Source organism: Protopterus annectens, chromosome 2.part2 (genome assembly GCF_019279795.1).
Source record: "Protopterus annectens isolate FY-2018-M chromosome 2.part2, PAN1.0, whole genome shotgun sequence".
Classification (NCBI taxonomy): Eukaryota; Metazoa; Chordata; order Ceratodontiformes; family Protopteridae; genus Protopterus; species Protopterus annectens.
The window spans coordinates 710,499,144-710,517,492 of NC_056730.1; the positions used below are offsets into that span (position 1 = coordinate 710,499,144).

The 18,349-nt window shown below is 39.9% G+C and overlaps 1 protein-coding gene across 1 annotated transcript in view; it reads left to right on the forward strand.

The window, feature by feature from the left end:
* The window catches only part of LOC122795779 (endoplasmic reticulum aminopeptidase 2-like), a 1,481,589-nt gene that overhangs the window by 672,319 nt on the left and 790,921 nt on the right, over positions 1–18,349 (forward strand). The window contains exons 9-10 of the mRNA XM_044064110.1: positions 14,288–14,356; positions 16,993–17,165. Of these exons, the coding sequence (XP_043920045.1) occupies positions 14,288–14,356; positions 16,993–17,165 (242 nt within the window). The remainder of the gene's footprint in view (positions 1–14,287; positions 14,357–16,992; positions 17,166–18,349) is intronic.

The window sequence follows — 18,349 nt, forward strand, 5'->3', positions numbered from 1 at the left end:
AAACTGATTTCTAGCCAAATGAGACCAAGACTCCTGCCTGTGTGAGTTGAGCTATTTTAAATTCCAGCAGCAATAAATTGTCGGGGCTGCAGAAGGTTATTTGACAGCTGCTAAAACCAGTTGCATTCTTGAGAAAGTAAAACAGTCAATTTTCCCCCTTCGTAAGGTATATGTTTATGAATTGTTTGTGAGAATCAAAGTGGGGAAAAGGATAAAGTGAATGAAAAAAAAAATCCTGGTTCAGCACCAAAAAGAACCCTGAATAAAGACTTTTAAGTACATTTTAGAAAGATGAAAAGTCAGACTGTTTGTGGAAATAACCAGCCCCCTACAAAGGGACGGCCTCTCCTAATCTGAAAAACGTGCTGGTTCCAATTAAGAACAATATTACAAGCAGAGAGGAGAAAGCATTTTCATCTGAGCACTGGATGATGGCAAGCTCTAGACCCTGACTCAGACTTTTAATTGTATTTTATCTGCCATTCTTTATTGCTAAATCTGCCAGTTTCATTTGCTAAAGCTTGGGATCTGCAGTCAGATGAAACATGCAACATGCAGAGTTTTTTGCAATATTGTTCTTCCCGGCGAGCTGACCATAACCTAGAATAGCTGTCTTTTTACCACTACCAATTCAGGGAACAAGGATAGGACAGGACTTTCTGAAACATTTTTAGACTTGCAGCCAAGTATTTTATGTACGGACAAGCAAAGTGAAATCTGTGCAAATAACTGCAAATTAGACTGTCGTAATTTTTGTAATAATTTTACTTATATGTATGTGAAGAATTATCTTACTGTGTTTTATTTAAATAAACATGTGCAGTGTTTCATCGGGGTTAATAACATTTCTTGACTTGAGCATTTAGATATGCCACAGTTTGGGGCTTGGTGCTTGGTGCCAGAGTCTGTATTTGTTCAACAGACTGTAGAATAATTGGTTAAATAAGTATGTTGTCACATCTGCCATTGGGAGGCTGTTTATGACTGACAGGTTTATTGCCTTACATTGCATTGTATTCCACTACTGTCTTCTATTTTTTCAGGGAGGGTTTTAGGCTGCTGCTGATTGATTGATTGATAATTTGTTGATTGGGGCAGGAGGTGGGCGGTGTGCTTCTAATTATTCTTGGTTGGGAAATGGTAACGAAGAAGACTGAGGAATGTTTAAGAATCATTGAAGTCACTGGACTCATTTTTTTCCAGGATCCCTCCTATCAGGTGTGTTAACTGTTCCAGTGTCAGTCTACAATAGGTGCATTTATTAGCTGATGGAGGCCAGGTGCTATGCACTATTAATAGTTTTTCTGTTATTATGTGACAGATTTTTAAAGTAACTGTGAATTGCTAGTTCAGCCATGCCATGTTCTTCAAACCAACATGGAGTACTGTTTTGAAATTTTATGTTATTAATATTGAGACAGATGCAGACAGCTGCTGCTTGCTTTCCCTAATACATACCCTTATTGCAGTTGCTTTCCTACCTTGAGCTTCTAGAATTCATGTTTTGTTGGTTTTAGAAGCAGGACACGATTAACCAGAATGCAGCTCCTCTAACACTTTTGCTAGCTTGGTCAGTTGGTCAAATTCACTTAAGCCAAAAGTGAATACACTGTAAAAATCCAGCTGAAACAACTTTTGTTGAATCTCAGAAGTAATCTTTTTTTATAGGGTGTCAAGTTCCCCTCGGAACTCCCACACTCCCCGGATTTATATATACCTACTTTGAGGTCACACAACAGTGGAGAAAAGTGAAAATTCCACAGTTAATGAAAGCTGTTTCGGTACTTTTCCTTCACTTTGTAAGCATTTATAGAAATGGATGTTCACAGACTGAGAAGATCCTGTTTATATAGTATAACCTGGTGTCTTAAGCTCACAGTCTGAGATGCGAGTATGGACCTCAGTTTCAGATTCTGCCAGTTAATGGCAGGTTTAAGTTCAGCTGCTGTACCTGGAACTGGAACTCAACAACTGCAAATAATTTATAAATTCTTTTTTTTTTTTTTTTGGCTACAGCATAGGTAAGATGTGGATTACAGTAGCAACAGCACTAACCAAGGATAATCCTGCGAATGGGTTCATAGGTAGGTTCAAGGCTATCTGCTTGAAGGCATTTATAAGCCTAGCCAAAATGTGTTGGCTTTCGTTGCCCCCTTAGATTAGTTCCCTGTGCCTCTGTCCAGCAGAGCCACTGAAGTGATCCCCGGGATAAATTTTCTGTTTCCCATCCACTCGTCAAGGTTTCTGTTGAAGAGTGTTAGCGAGGAGCTCTGCCTAATGTAGATTGGAATCTTGTTCCAAAGCATGGGAAGTCTCTGGGACAGGAATCTATCCCTCCAGCATGTCCTATTTATAATTGTGGTGAGGTTTAGATCCCTAGAGCATGTGGCTTGAGGGGATATGGTTTTCTTTAGGTGGAGCATGTCCATCAATTCTGGGTTGTACATGGCCTTGTATGTCAGGCAGAGATCACCTCTGAGTAGGCGTTATGCAAACGAGTACAGCTGGAGTTTCTTCAGTCGAGCAGCATAGGTCATCTGTTTGAGGCCAGTGATCCTCTTAGTGAGGTACTTCTGTGGTCTTTCCAGCTGTTGCAGGTGTCTTGTAAGATACATCCCAAATGGGGCTTTGTACTCTATGATGGGTCTGATGAGTGATGAGTAGGGGGGCACAATGACCTCTTTTGATCTGGATGCGAACCCTTTTGTGATTATGTGGGCCACATAGAAGGATTTTCTAACCACTTTGGCAATGTGATTATCAAAGGAGAGATTACTATCTACTTGGGTCCCCAGATCCTTTATTACATCTTCCGTATTTAGGGGACTACCACCTATGTGTGTGGGTACTTTGTTTTTTCCAAAGGGGATGACTATGCACTTTTTGGCATTTAGCTTGAGGCCATGATTTTGACACCATGTTTTTGTCTCAGTGAGACCCTTTTGGAGGATGTCTGTGTCAGCCGGAGAGTCAGTTATAGCCCCTAGTTTGCAGTCGTCTGCGAACTTGGTCAGCCATAGTCCTCCTGTGCTTGCCTGTACCTCTGAGAAGTATATGCCGAACAGGAGGGATCCTAGGACTGAGCCCTGGAGAACGCCACTTGTAACCGGTTTAGAGTCTGACCTAGCTCCTGCAACTCTAACCATGTGAGTTCTGTCCATGAGCCAGCTGGCAACCCATTTTGTGACGTAGGGGTTTATGTTCAGGCTGGTAAGCTTGTCTATATTACCAGAATGGGCAATGGTGTCGAAGGTCTTTGCGAGGTCTAAGTAGGATGTTTGTATCACCTTTCCCTCGTCTATAGCCTTGGTAACCGTCTCAAAGAAGGCCACCAGGTTTACGAGGCATGATCTGCCCTTAACAAAGCCCAACTGGGTAGGGTCCAGTGTTTGGAGGTTCCCAGTGTCTGTTAAGGAGTTCCATGATAATGGGCTCCATAGCCTTGCAGACCAAGCTAGTCAGGCTTATAGGGCGATAGTTCCCAGGGTCTGTTGTGGCTCCGCCTTTGTGGAGCGGAATAACCGTTGCTGTGTGCCACTGTATGGGTACGTAGCCTTTGGAGAGGCTGAGTTTGAACAGTGTGTTTAGGTGAGGGGTTAGTTCGTCTTTGAGCTCATGTAGTACACAGCCTGGGACACCATCCGGTCCCATTGATGCTGTGTTTTTGGCTTTGGAGAGGGCTGTTTTAACCTGAGTGTCTGTGATTTCAGGGGCTCTACATTCTTCTGGTATGATTATGGGCCCTTTTGGGCATGAGAGGGGGATGAGGTTTGCACTGAACTTGTCTACCAGGATGTTGGCGATATCGGTCGGTTCAGTGTATTTTGTGCCATTCTGCACTAACTCCGAGCAGATCTGAGCATTGCCATTTAGATTCTTGACATAGCTAAAGAATGCCTTGTGGTTATCTTTGGAGTCCTTAGCAATTTTTCTTTCGAAGCTTGCCTTGGATGATTTTATGAGGAATCGTAGTTTCTTGCTGATACTGATCAGGGATGTCTTCCCTTCTTGGGATTTTACTCTTTTCTGTACTAGTTTCCTCCTTCTGTTGTATAGCTTGTTTATGGCAAGGGTCCACCAGACTGCATTCCTTTTCTTGGAGGAGTGAGTCTTGGTTTTGCTTGGGGTAGCACGATCCATGTACTCTTTTAGGTGCCCGTAGAATGCATTAGTAAAGGATTTTGCAGCTTGGACAGTGTTATCCTTTAGCATGGGGGCTTTGAAACTTTCCACCTCGGTCGTAAGTGAAGTGAAGCTTGCTTTTGAAAAGGTTTTCACGGTGGTTTCCTTGTCCGGGGGTGAGGGCGGAATATGGATATCCAGAGTGATTTGTTTATGGTCAGATCTAACCAGCTAGGGGTTGACCTCCGGTGTGAAACACTGGTCGCCCATGTTAGTGATGACCAGGTCCAATATGTTGTCACCTCTGGTGGGAGTGTTGACCAGTTGATCCAGGGCATTTGAGTTTATAAATTCTAGGAAATGTTGGGCAAGGGAGTTAGTACTTGAGTAGTTCTCCCAGTTAATGTTTGGGTAATTGAAATCACCCAATATTAATGTATTTGGTAGGACCTTAATGTTTATCAGTGTTTCCAGAAATGCGGAATGGGGTCCTGGGACAGGGTCGGTGATCTGTAGCAAGCTACAGTTTGAATTGTAGTTTTGCCCATTGTTAGTTGCACGTGGATGATGTCTGAAGCATCGTGCTGTGCCACTAACCTGGAGGTGTGGGTATCCTTGATGAATATGTTTACGCCCCCGCCTTTTGTATTTCGGTCTGGGTTCTGTGGTCGAAATGTATGGTATGAGTTGTAACCTGGTAGTGCTGGGGTACTCTCTGGTGCCTTAAACCAGGTTTCTGTTACTGCACATATATTGATTTTCTCTATACTGAGGTGTGCCTCGAGTGCGTGCATTTTGAGGTTTAGACTTTCAGTTTTTTGTTACTTGTGCTATTTATGGCGGTGGGTTTGTCTTTTGAGACTTGCCTAATAAGGCACTATGGGGGTGGCAAGAACCTTGGCCAGTATTCGAAAGCCTAAGGGTGACAGGTGCAAGCCGTCTCTAGCGAAGCAACGTGGCTTGTTGAGCATGTCATCCCAGGCAGACAGACACTGGATCATCTTTGAATGACACCAGAAACTTAGCCAATTGTTGAAATTGATAATTTTTTCTTTATACCGTATCATTCTTGGTGAGGGCAGGATGCTACTCAGGGTCAGGGTCATACTGGCCTGGGCTACGTGATCAGAGAGCTCTTCCATGTCTCTTTTCATGTAATCCAGAGAGGTATGGCTCAGGTCATTCACACCAACATGGACAATGACAGTGTCTTATTTGTACTTGTTCTTGGGTGACCTGAGTGCTTGTGTTTTGTGGCGGATCATGGCACCCGCCAGGCAGCTAACAGTAACCTCCTCCTTATTTAGCCTATTGAGTGGGACGTCAGTGTGCCCGACTATAGAGTCACCTATTACTAGTGTGTTGAGGATGTTATTTTGCCTTAAGGGCTTTTGCCTTAATGGCTGTGATTGCGTGGCACACTGGTTTTGTGAAGTATGTGTTTCATGGTTTGTGTTGGGGGGGGTGGAGGTTGCTTGGATGTCTGCTTTGGAGGTCTCTGGTGCTTTTGCAAATTTTTAATTAGAGCCTCTGAAAATGGTTTTGTGTGTTTATGTGGGTGTTAGTAAAGTGCAAGGAGAGAGGAAGAAAGAACCTAAGTGGGTTGGCCTTCTCAAATCTTCTCTCTGTATTAAGTAAAGTGAACACTAGACTCTGCACTTAGTTGCCTGTTGCCCTGTGGGTGAATCCCATTCAGGAAACATTTGGAGGGATTGAAGCCAATAATACTCAGGCAGAACTTTATGCTTTGAGGAGAGCACTTGGCACTGATAGAATAATTGCATTCATTGCTTACCAACATTATATAAAGACTGTGGCATGAATGTAAATACTTGTAGCTATGACAAGATTGACCATATTGAATTAGTCTGGCTAAAGTATTTCTGTATAAAGGGCTGTTAGGAATGATGCAGTTATACACAAAGTTGTTAAGAGTTTTATGCAGCGTTTTATTAGTGAAGGTGGTGCTTTTGTAGTAATATATATATTAGGTGATAATGTGATCATGATGAAGTATACTTGTTCAAAAACAGACCAAGTGACTGTTTTGGCCTGCCACAATGAAGACAACTTGTAGCTGTTACTGGGATTTATTGTGCAGGAAGGACTCCATAAAGATCTTGTGTAAAGAGTTTGTATATCAAAATTCATAAGATTAATTGGAGTAAAATTGATTGCGAGTCCTATCTGAAGTGACTACATAAGAAAAAATAGTTTTTTGCATTCACTTTATTTTAAAATATGCAATCACTGCTGCACCTTCAGGTCTGCCTAATGCTTTTCTGGCTTCTCATCAGTGTAATGGGTATTGTTATTGTGTTACTTTGATGGCTAGTTTTGCTGGACTACTTTTCTGTTCTCTCCATATGTGATGGCAGTATTGCACAGTAGTTTACCTCAGTTTCCTTGGATTACATTAAACAGTATTAGGATCTTAGTACTGTGATGCAGATTAGTACTATAAATGGCTTTAGTTGTTTTTGCTTGCAAACTAAATTTGTTGTAACTTTAAAATGTGTCAACACTGCTGTGTTATTGGATCAAGTTAGAATCTACGGCTGTAAAGCTGACTGTTGAGCAGTGGATACAAACGTATATTGGCAGCCAAGTCATTAGATGAGTGGTTTAAATCCCACTGAACAACTTTTAATTCCATTTAGCTGATAGCTTCCTTGTTTGTGAAGAGGCGCAGTAGTACCAAATGGTGTCATAACTGCCTCTTATGAACTTGCTTCACATGCAAGATGTAGACATTAAGGGAGAGAGGCCAATTAATCAGATATTTTGAAAACATAAATTAAATTATATAAATTTTTTTGTTTGAACTGTATGTATAGTATACTTAAATAAGATCCATGCATCATATTATAATGGCTTAACAATCAACTCAGTGATTTTGCAGGTGGGCCTTTGTACATGACCTTGAAATTTTGAGATGGATTAAGCAGTTACTGGCCATCTGTTGATTGTCAGAGCTATTGTATAAAGCTTGTACCTCCCTAACATGGGAGGGATGAAAGACTTATGCGTGCAGCAGCATATTCTTCTAACAGTGCACTGAGGGGCCCTGACCTGCTAAGCTGACTAGCATTAAGGAGGCTGTACTTTATAGTGACCTGGTGTGGATAGCTTGGCCTGCAGTCTTTTTACAAGAAACATCTTTATTAAATTATCATGTGTGACATAGACAATCTTACTTTTATAGAAATTAAAGTAAATAATAGCAGCACAATCTCAGTTGTAAACATTATACCTTTCAAACCATGCCATCTCTGTCTGCAGTCTTGATAGAACTGTAGGAGTGATTGAAGAAGGACAGGGTACATAGATGGCTTTGGCTGTTAGTAAAATATGTGCATCATCTCTCTGTCTCTGTCTCAGTGCACAGACCAGCCAGTAGCTACAGAAAAATCTCTTGACAGATACAGAGGAGTGTGGTGTGCATATATTATGGAAAGTAGCTGAGAAACAGCTAAGTGCTTCAACTGGACTTGAACCAAGGTCCTTCAGAATACCATAGTGGTTTTAGTGGTTTTAATAATATCTGTATTACTGAAGCAGCTGGAGATGACCCGCGGTGGTGGTGCTGCGGTAACGTTGTCGCCTCACAGTAAGACGCTGTCCAGTTCGATTCTCAGCTAGAGCGTTTTCTGCATAGAGACATGCGTGAATGGGTGTACCTTCGTTGAAGGATGTGCATCAGGACTGGTAACTCGGCATTAAAAATCAACTACCAGTCATTAGCGGACCGGAGTTCCGCTGTGGTGACCCCTAACCGGGAAAAGCCGAAAGACACAAACAAACTGAAGCAGCTGGAGGCCTGCACATCTGTTATGCACTTTATTCTTTCTCAGTGCATACTTGGTAGACAGCAATCATTTTACTAAAACATTGCATACATTAGTTTTGCTGATGTTCTTGTTTCATATTGGAAGTTCATCAAAACTCCTCTGCCAACCAGTTTGCATGTAAAAGAGCAGGAAGTCACTGAATCTGCTTTGGTGATTTGCACTTTTAGGTGTGACCTGTTCAGTTAAGTGGGTCATTTTGTTGTGTACTGTAATGTTGCTTAACCATGTGTGTGTTGGGGGGATCCTTACCAGTTCTTAAAATTTTCTTTTGCATTTAGGTCTCACATTTTACAAGCATTCTGTCTCATGTCATTCATCTTTTGACTTCTTGTTCCGTAAACAAACTTTTCGTGCACATTCTGAGCTCCTCCTGTCTCCATTTCCTGTTACATGGTCTATAAAACATGACACTGAAGTTAGAAGCTATGGCCATGTAAAATGATGCTAAAAGCTGTTGTTAACAGCAGTCATTTTGGCCTAACAAGTTCAGTAATAAACTGAGTGAGATTGATATTTCTCATAGGATTCGATTTTATTTGATTTCACTAACCCATTTATTTACAAGGTGGCAGTTTTTAAAATGACTTTAGAGGCAATAGCCAAGTAAAATGGCATTAAAAGCTGATGTGAGCAATTGTAATTACAGTAATTAGTCAAATGAGCTTGATATACGTCACAGGTTTGGGTGTGAATTCAGTAACATCTGTTTGCTTTAACAGTGACAAAAGAGGAGACTAAGCCAAAGTGAAGCGCTTGGGCACTCTAAAAACAAATAGTTATCCCTTTTGTGTCATGTCAGTTGTCAAGAGTGTAAGAACACGAAAGTGTTCACTATTATGGCTTATCAAAACTTCCAATCATCTGTGAATATTTTTTCTACTTCCTTTCATATGCTCATACATATTTTATATTTTTGCAGACCTGAGAAGAACCATTGTTCTGCTTCATACTTTTTTGGCCCCAGAACCCTGCTAGCCTCAAGCCATTTCTCCTCTTACTCTTATACATGACTTTTTTCTTGAAGGGAGGAGCTCTGTGGCCATCATACTACAAGCAGTGCAAAGATTTTTTTGTTTTATTTGCACTAGTCTATAATGGCTTAAGCTAGAAACTCTTGTATGCAGAGTGCAGTTTGGGTCATTATGCTCATTAAGTTGTTTGACACAATGAGTCACCTTTCAGCACACAGCAATAAATCCCACCCATAACCTTTATTTTGTTGCCTGTTTAAGTGCTAGAGTATACTCTCCATTGGGGGGGGGGGGGGTCATTCCAGCAGGACCCCCACAAGGACAGAGAATTGGCCTCTTGTTTTCTTCCTCCTATGCAAGCTGTCTGGTTCTCTGACCAGTTATTAAACCCAAGTCGCCAGTGTTGCAAGGGAGAAATGTATTTTTTTTTTTTATTATTATACCATGGTACATCTTTGGAGAGTGTTGCCTTTTATTTAAAAATCTCAAACCCTTTATCAGGTGCAATCTTGCCATATCTGAGGTAGCTGGCAAATGTGTAGAGTAATCCATTACTGATGAGTTGTAGGTAGATGGCTCATGCAGTTATAATGATTCAGTTCAGTTTTTGCTTCAGTCAGATATTGAGGGAGTCCTTGTATAAAAGCAGCTGTCAATATATTCAGAGATCTACATACTTTTCATTTGTCTTTGATTTTAACTAACAATCTTGCTCTGTCCCTTCTGACACTTACAATTTGTTGGTTGTTTACAGTCAACAAATATTGAGAATCATTACATTTGCAGACTTCTTTTACTTCTTAAAACGCATGCTGATTCATTTCAGATCTCTACTTTACTGTTCCATGGACCAGTGGTTCAGTCTTGACCTCTAAGCACACTAACCTCGAAAAAGGGCATAGCAAAATAAATTTAAAATGGGTGGCGAAAGAAAAACACATTCTGGCTAGGCTTATAAATGCCCTAGGGCAGATAGCCTAGTATGAACCTATTTGCATATTCTGTCCTTGACTGCATGGGTTTTCTCTAGATACTCTGGCTTCCTTGCACCTCCCATAAACATACTACTTGATGGCTACTCTAAACCATCCAAACCATCAGCGCAAACTTCTCCCCCCTTTCACCTCCAAAAGGGCCCACAACAATACCGGAAAAGTGTAGTGTCCCAAAAATCACAGACGCACAGGTGAAAACAGCCCTTTCAAAAGCCAAAAACACAGCGTCAGTGAGACCAGATGGTGCCCCAAGCTGCATCTTGCACAAACTACAAAATAAACTAACCCCCCCACCTAAACACGCTGTTCAACCTCAGCCTTTCCACAGGCTACATGTCCATAGAATGGCGCACAGCAACGGTTATTCCTCTCCACAAAGGAGGGGCCACAACTGACCCTGGTAACTATCGCCCCATAAGCCTGACTAGCCTGGTCTGCAAGGCTATGGAGCGCAAAATATTGGAACTCATTAACAAAGACATGCCTACTAAACCTGGTTGACTTCTTTGAGACAATCACCAAGGCCATAGACGAGGGAAAGGTGGTTCACACAGCCTACCTTGACCTCGCCAAGGCTTTAGACACCATTCTCCACTCGGATATTACAGAAAAACTCACCAGCCTGAACATAAACCCCTACATCACAAGATGGGTTGCCAACTGGCTTACAGACCGAACTGACACGGTAAAAATAGCGGGCTCCAGGTCCGACTCTAAACCAGTCACAAGTGGTGTCCAGCAAGGCTCAGTCCTGGGACCCCTACTGTTCGGCATATACTTCCCAGAAGTACAGGCAAACACAGGAGGACTATGGCTAACCAAGTTCGCCGATGACTGCAAACTGGGAGCCATAATTGACTCTCCGGCTGACACGGACATTCCCCCAAAAGGGCCTTACTGAGACGGACTCCTGGTGTCAAAGGCATGACCTCAAGCTAAATGCCAAAAAATGCATAGTCATCCCGTTTGGGGGAAAAAAATACCCACAAATTACCACATAGGTGGCAGCTCCCTTAATACAGAAGAGGTAATGAGATCTGGGGACCCAGGAAGACAGTAATCTCTCCTTTGACAATCATATTGCCAAAGTTGTTAGGAAATCCTTCTATGTGGCCCATTTAATTACTAAAGGGTTCACATCTAGAAATAAAGAGGTTATAGTGCCCCTCTACTCGTCACTCATTAGACCCTTCCTGGAGTACAATACCAACAGCTGGAAAGACCACAAAAGTACCTCACCAAGAGGATTACTGGTCTCAAACATATGTCCTATGCAGCCCGACTGAAAAAACTCCAGCTTTACTCATGGGGCATATCGCTTACTCAGAGGTGATCTCTGCCTGACTTACAAAGCCATGTCCAACTCAAAATTGATGGACATGCTCCACCTAAAGAAATCCAAGTCACTGCGAGCCACGCACTCTAGTGAGCAAAACCTCGCCAGAACAGTAAATAGAACATGCTGGAGGGATAGATTCCTGTCACAGAGACTCCCCATGCTTTGGAACAAAATTCCTAACTACGTTAGGCAGAGCCCCTCACTAATATTCTTCAAGAAAAACCTTGACGAGTGGATGGGTAACAGAAAATACACCCCTGGGATCACTTCATTGGCTCTGGTTGACAGAGGATCAGCTAATTAATCAATGGGGTGGCGAAAGCCGACACACTCTGGCTAGGCTTGTGAATGCCCTCGGGCAGATAACCTAGTACCTACCTATGAACCTATATATATATATATATTGCATAGTTTGTGGCTTGAAAAGGTCCATTGTGACCTGTTCACTTACCTAGTAAATGAATTATCTACTAGAAATTTTCTTGGACAAGATTTTTTTTTTCATTTATAGCCAAATATTTAACTGAAAGCATTATGGAGAAGCTTACTTCAAGTTGTCATGGGCCAGTCCTAATTTTTATGTTTTATCCGATTGCATTAGTTGAAGAATGTTTTACTTAATTGCAAACTGTTTTTTTTATTACTCAGTTAACTAATACATTTTTTGCCTATTTATTCTACCTAGTGGGCTAGTTGTTTGTGTTTTGATTTGTTTTTCTTCTGCACTGAAAGAATTAATAAAAATAAATTTGGCAGAAACATATACTTAAAGAAAACCCAATCCTCTTATTCTGTCAGTATTCCAAGTCTTTGTTTTGTAATTTTTAAAAACGTCCCAGGCGTGTGACCTTTGTCCTGAATCTGGAGGTAAGTAATTGAGAGTTGCATACAAGGTAGGTGATTTAATGAAAATACACTGCATGCTGTTCATAAAACCCAGTTACAAAATAGCTCTCCAAATGGTTGTTTTCATTGTGTCTTGACTACATACATGCTGCAGTCTGTATATATGTGTATCTGTGTACAAATGTGCTGTGTGATCTGTAAATGCCATTGCTTCAGGCCACATGTTGCTTATAATGCTGTTTGAAGTGACAAGGTCAGGAAAAAGCGATTAGCAGTAAATAGTACTGTACTGTACTGTGTTGTAGGTCATTTTGTTATATGGGATCTAAAAAGATTACAAAAACTAAACCCCTAATGTAGTAATTACACACATTCCTTACAAAGCTATAGTTTACTCACCCTGCACACATGCACAAACTCGTTCACCAACTGACCTGACAGGGCACACTTTGATGACTTCATATTCATGTTTACTTATAACTTTTAGAGTGATTTATGCTCCTGTTCTAGAACCCGTTTTGTCAACAACTGTAACTATTTAACGGAAGCACTGAGTCTGAGTGGCCAAAAAAGCGAACTTGCATATATTGAGTCCGAAATACCCATTTCCTGATTTCTTTTTCCCCGAGGTATGGCTATCTCTGAGTTGGTATATACAGGTTTGGGGATATGAGGGGCTTGCTTCCCACATAGGGGGTGCACTGGGGGCTTCCCCCTTGCAGGAAAGTTTAAAAGAGGTGATTGATGTTAGAGATTCGCTCTTCTCCTGGATTTTCAGTCTTTTTTTTTTTCAATCTGTCAGCAGTCACCATTTTGAATGCTGATGTTTCATTAGGGAGCAGTCAGTAACCATTGCTGTGTTGTATAAAAGTGTAAACAAATTCACTGAAGCTCTGTTACAGACATCTTATTGAAGACCCATTATGTAGGGGAGTTCTGAGTGCTTTGTTCCCTGCATGTACCTTTCCAATTCCCCAAAAGAGCACATTGTCCTGAGGCTACTGTTCAGCAGTATTGTCTTGGATAATGATTTAGACACATGCATCTCATTTATTCACCATTAGGTTTTCAAGTAAGTTTGCTTGACATAGTGAAGAGTGGCTTGTTATGGACCTACTCATTGATGCCGATACATTGAATCTGCAGTATGTAGGCGATGCTGCATTCACCCTAAAGTGAAGCAGAATCCTTCACTGTTAATCTGCTTAAAAATCCAGCATTAAAAACCTGATTTTGCAAGATGGCAAGATTGCTGCACCTCAGTAGTGAACTCTGAGAACTGCACCCCCTCATCTTCCAACATTTGTTATACCATCTCCAAGACTGCAAAACTCATGGAATAGGGAGTGTGTATGATTCAGTTTTCCCCAAGGTCATGCAATCCAAGCATTTTTAAGTATTCTGGTGCAGAGGGATTGCTTCGTAAAAAATGCATTATACAGAATTTGCAGGATCATTTTACCTGCACCATGTAGAGCACTTTAAGTTCATTTGACATTTGTTTTTGGTGCTATAAATACTGCAATATTTGCTGTAAAGAGATTGATAAGTTTGTCTACAAGGAAATAATTTTCACTGGCCTCATGTTAAAAGCACTATGATGCTAAAGTCATTCTGTTGGACCAGTAAACCCTATAGTGTTACAGGGTACTTACGGAAGGAATGCAAAAGGATAGAAACTGGTGTGTGTGTGTGTGTGTGTGTGTGTGTGTGTGTGTGTGTGTGTGTGTGTGTGTGTGTGTGTATACACACTATAAATTACCATCTATCTACTTTATCTGTGGGTGCTCTGTTTTATGAGAATTGTGTAGTAGAAATTAGTTACAATGAAATCAGTGTTTATTCCTTAATATACTTCTGTGATCCAAGACTTCTTTTCTTGCACTACTGAACAATGTAGCTTCAGCCTAAAATTACTGTTGCTGTTTGTCACAGTTCTTATTCTTCTTCTTTCGGCTTTTCCCTGTTAGGGGTCGCCACAGCGGATCACCTGTCCACTCATGATTGGCAGTGGAGTTTTACGTATGCTCAAAATATGGACTTGAGGAAAACGTGCATGATCTGTCAATATTGTATGCTTATTGAGACTTTTAACTGCCAGGGTACTACAGCATTCTCTCTTTTAACACTTCTTTGCTAAATATTTTTTTAAATATTTTGCAGACCTGCTCAGAAGAGGATTTCACTTCTGGTGGATACTGCTACACAGCTTCTCAGTCCCGTAAAAATGCTGTAAGTAAATTGCTACTTAATAATAGACTATGGATAACATTTTAAACATTTTAGTGAAGTATGCAGAAGCCTTTAACATAAGTCTAAAGAACGGATAGCCTAGCTCTGGTTTGATATGGAATACATTTCAGATGTATGCACCTTTCTACATCCTTGCTGTAGATTTACATTAGGCTGCTGTAGGACTCTGTTTTTTCCAGGTTGTTACAGCTCTAAAGAGGCGATGCAAGATATAAGGAGTTTGAGGTCCATGGGGGTACCTCCAGGCATGCTGAAAGTCTGAGTTTTAGAGCTTTTGTAGGAAGTAACTGGGCATTGTGTGTACTTTTATCATTGATTTCTTTAGCTCCAGGAGTAAACATAGTGGAAGGTCATGCTGATCATAGGCTATAGTTATGTATCTAAGGAGGACAGAAACTGAGCTAGCAACAAGCTCAGTACCTTTAGTGTCTGATGGTGGTAATGCATACATGTAGAATCTGTGTAAGCATAAGCCAGCTGCAGGATTCTTTTCTGTATAACTCAGGATGAAACTTCTGTTTCTGGCTTGGTATGTATTTATTCAGTTTTAAACTGTCCTTTTCCAGTATTTGTGTTTAGACACAATTTATGAGCGATAAGTACAAACTTGGTTTAAATGGTTTAAATAAATTTGCTTTGAATGTGCTCAAAATGAATTTCAGCAACTTACAGCAGTACTCTTATAAAAAAGCCAAAAAAAAAAACTCATCAGGAGTGGTCATATGAGTATTTTAAAAAACAACTGTATAGATCATTAATAATAATAATAATAATTTGGTGTAAGTTGCTATTGGTCAGAGTTTAATGCTGAATCAAATAAGTTTGAAGACAGTACAAGAGGGGGTAGGTTAAGAGTGCATTGGGCAGCTGTATGTAGTGTGTTTGTGCATACTAACAAATTACTGGAGAAGCACTTACTCAGTGTTAAGACATTGCTTTTCAGAGTGACTTCTCATTAACTCGCCATCCTTTGCACATTTTTTCTTTGTCATAATATGGGTATTTATCAAGTGCAAAAACATGATTATACTTTCTTCAAAACAAGAAAATGCTTAAAGTGTGATGGAAAAAAATAAGCTGCTTCTGTTTTCATATTGCCGACATTTAGCAAATGATCAAAAGGCACCCATATGTCAGAAGTAATTCTAGTAAAATTTGGTAATTGTGTATATTACTGATGGCAGTTTAAACATTGCAAGGTGTGTATGGTGTATGTGAATACAAATAAGTGATTCTGGTAGAAAAGAATATATGTATACTCTGGAAAAGACTGAGCAGTGTTTGTTTATCCAGATAACTTGATCACAAAGTAGTGAATTAGGTTAGCTGTGTACATTAATATTCAGCATATATGTAAACAGAATTGTATTGTGTCTTCATTGGTTCACCTTCTCCCATGTCATAAGTTCCAAGTATAAATTTGCCTGTTTTATCAGTACCCATTTTACTGCCACAGAGGATATCACATTATTACATGTTTGATAGTAAGGTTAATTTTCTCCCTGCATAATTTATCATTCTATCTTTTACCAGAACTGTACTATCTAATTTGTTGCCTGTATGCCAATAGTACAAAATCGCAGTTTCTTGAACCGTACAGTCTCTGAATAAAATGTACAACTTTGCTGCATTGTTGCATTATTCCATGCATGCTGACCTTACTGTTATCATAATGGAAGCTTGTTGTGTTCTGTTGCTTTTATTTCAGGAGGAAAATAATGTATGATATGTTTTTTTCAGATTTAATCAGAGGCTTGTGCATTTTGATAGACTAATTTTCACAACTTTGTTTTAGTATGGCTGAGGTGTTACGTCACAGTTCTTGAATTATTGTTGAGAAGTAAAATTGTAGGTACATTTTTTAATTGTGCTAGGAACCAAAAGTACTTATGGGAAGCAGCATTCATTTAATATCTTTAATTTTGTCATTGTCTGTTTCAGTTGAGTCTTGGATTAATTCTACAGATGTGACATTTGTTGAACTTTGGTACTAAGTTTTTGTTTGCTTTGATTTATTTGTTGGGCTACCAGAGATTTCCTTCATCACATTTAATAAGAATTCCTTCATCAAATTAAATAAGACAAGCACAAATCCCCCTATCCGTGCAAAGCAATTTGCGCTTCTGCAAATGCTGGCTATGAATTCCAACCAAGTGACACTAGGAAAATGGAGAATGCACATTGATAGTTTCTTGATAAACAAGTGCTTAGCGTGACATATGAAAAATGTTGCAGGTTACGTGAGAGAGGGGTTGAAGCATAAATTAGGACACCTTTATTTTTGAAACAATGTAGACAAATGTTTGCAGCATTTACCCAGTTTGCTTAATGAGTAATGTAGGAGAACACTTAAACTCTACAAATTCAATAATTTAAGCTATTGAAATATCAGTGTTTAACAGATGCTGACATGATACTTTATGCAACTATCTGAGCTTGCTGTTTTCTATCCTAACTGCTGTCAACAGGATGATTCTCAGTATTTTGTTAACAGAAAATTGCAAACTATCATTTTGTCAGAGAAATGTTGAAGTACTTAACTTTTTGGGATGCTGGGTCTTTTTCTCTTGCTTACTAATTAATTGACACAGATTTTGTATATTTTACCATTTCAGTATCTCTATGCTGGGGAGCACATAGATATCAAGGAAATGATGAACACATGGACTCTGCAAAAGGGGATCCCACTCATCATTGTTGAGCATCATGGAAAAGTAATTCGCCTGCGGCAGGAAAGATTCTTAAAAATTTTGCAAGATGACCCTGAATGGATTTCCTTGCAAGCTGGGTATTATTGTTTGCCGTTTGCATAATCTATTCCCTTTGTTGATTTTCCAGATGTGTTAGAATTGCTACCTTTTCTTAACATTATAAATACTGCCCAATTTGGCAGTAATAATTAGCACATAACACTTGCTGTAGGATTTTCTTTTAATAGCAGGACATCATGGGTCTGAGTTACTCTCCCTGTGTGAAACCTGCCTAAATCAATACCAATAAATTCTCCATATCACCTTTCAGAGTTGTTATTGGGTTGTTGTTGTTGTCATTATCATAATGATCATCGTCATCATTATAATTATGTCACCATTATTACTTCTGTGTAGTGCATGAAGGGCTGTTGTTAAGCACCCTATAAACTGTTAACATCATGTCTGGTGCTATAGTAGTGCTGAACCAGGGGGTGTTTAACTCGTATTTATGTGTAAATTAACGCCAGCAGATCAAGAACGAGTTAATTTCAACTCTGTTTTAGTCTTCTGTCTTCAGTGCACTCAGTAAAATGTATTTGAGAACCAGCTGCTTCCCATGTATACAGGGAATACATAAAGACATAAAGTGGTGCTTTACTACATTACCAGCTTTCAAAGTCAGCACAACACTTTATGTTTTTTAATTGTACGTTTTGTAACTTTTGTGTCACTACTAGTACATGGAGCAGACAGTTTTCAGTGTACTACAAAGAATTATGATTGGCTTGGCGATCATAACTTGAAGTTGTGTACTCAACATGGATGCCAAGATTCACCTTTTGAGCTTCGCTGTCAAGGTAAATTTCTTGACATCGTGTCTTGAACATGTAATAAGCAAGTTACGATCGCCAACCCGATCATAATCATCTATGTTTTGACTGGGTTAGCAGCTATTAAGAACATGCATATTTACAGAGAGACAAGAGGATGAAAGCCATACACTGAAGAAATACATTGTTGCACAAAGTATAAATATGAAGGTAATCAGATAACAATAAAAGGTGCTAGACAGTACATAAAACTAAAATAACCTATAGTTTCATCAGACGCAATGCACATCATTGGGCAACAAATAACCTGTCACATGATATTCTATACAGTTTCTAACATGATTTTATTCTAAATCTAATCCTCTATATTATCAGAATCCTAATGTATAACACTGCTGATGTGAATTTGCCAGTTATGACGCAAAGAGGTTAGTCAGGCAGAGAAAATG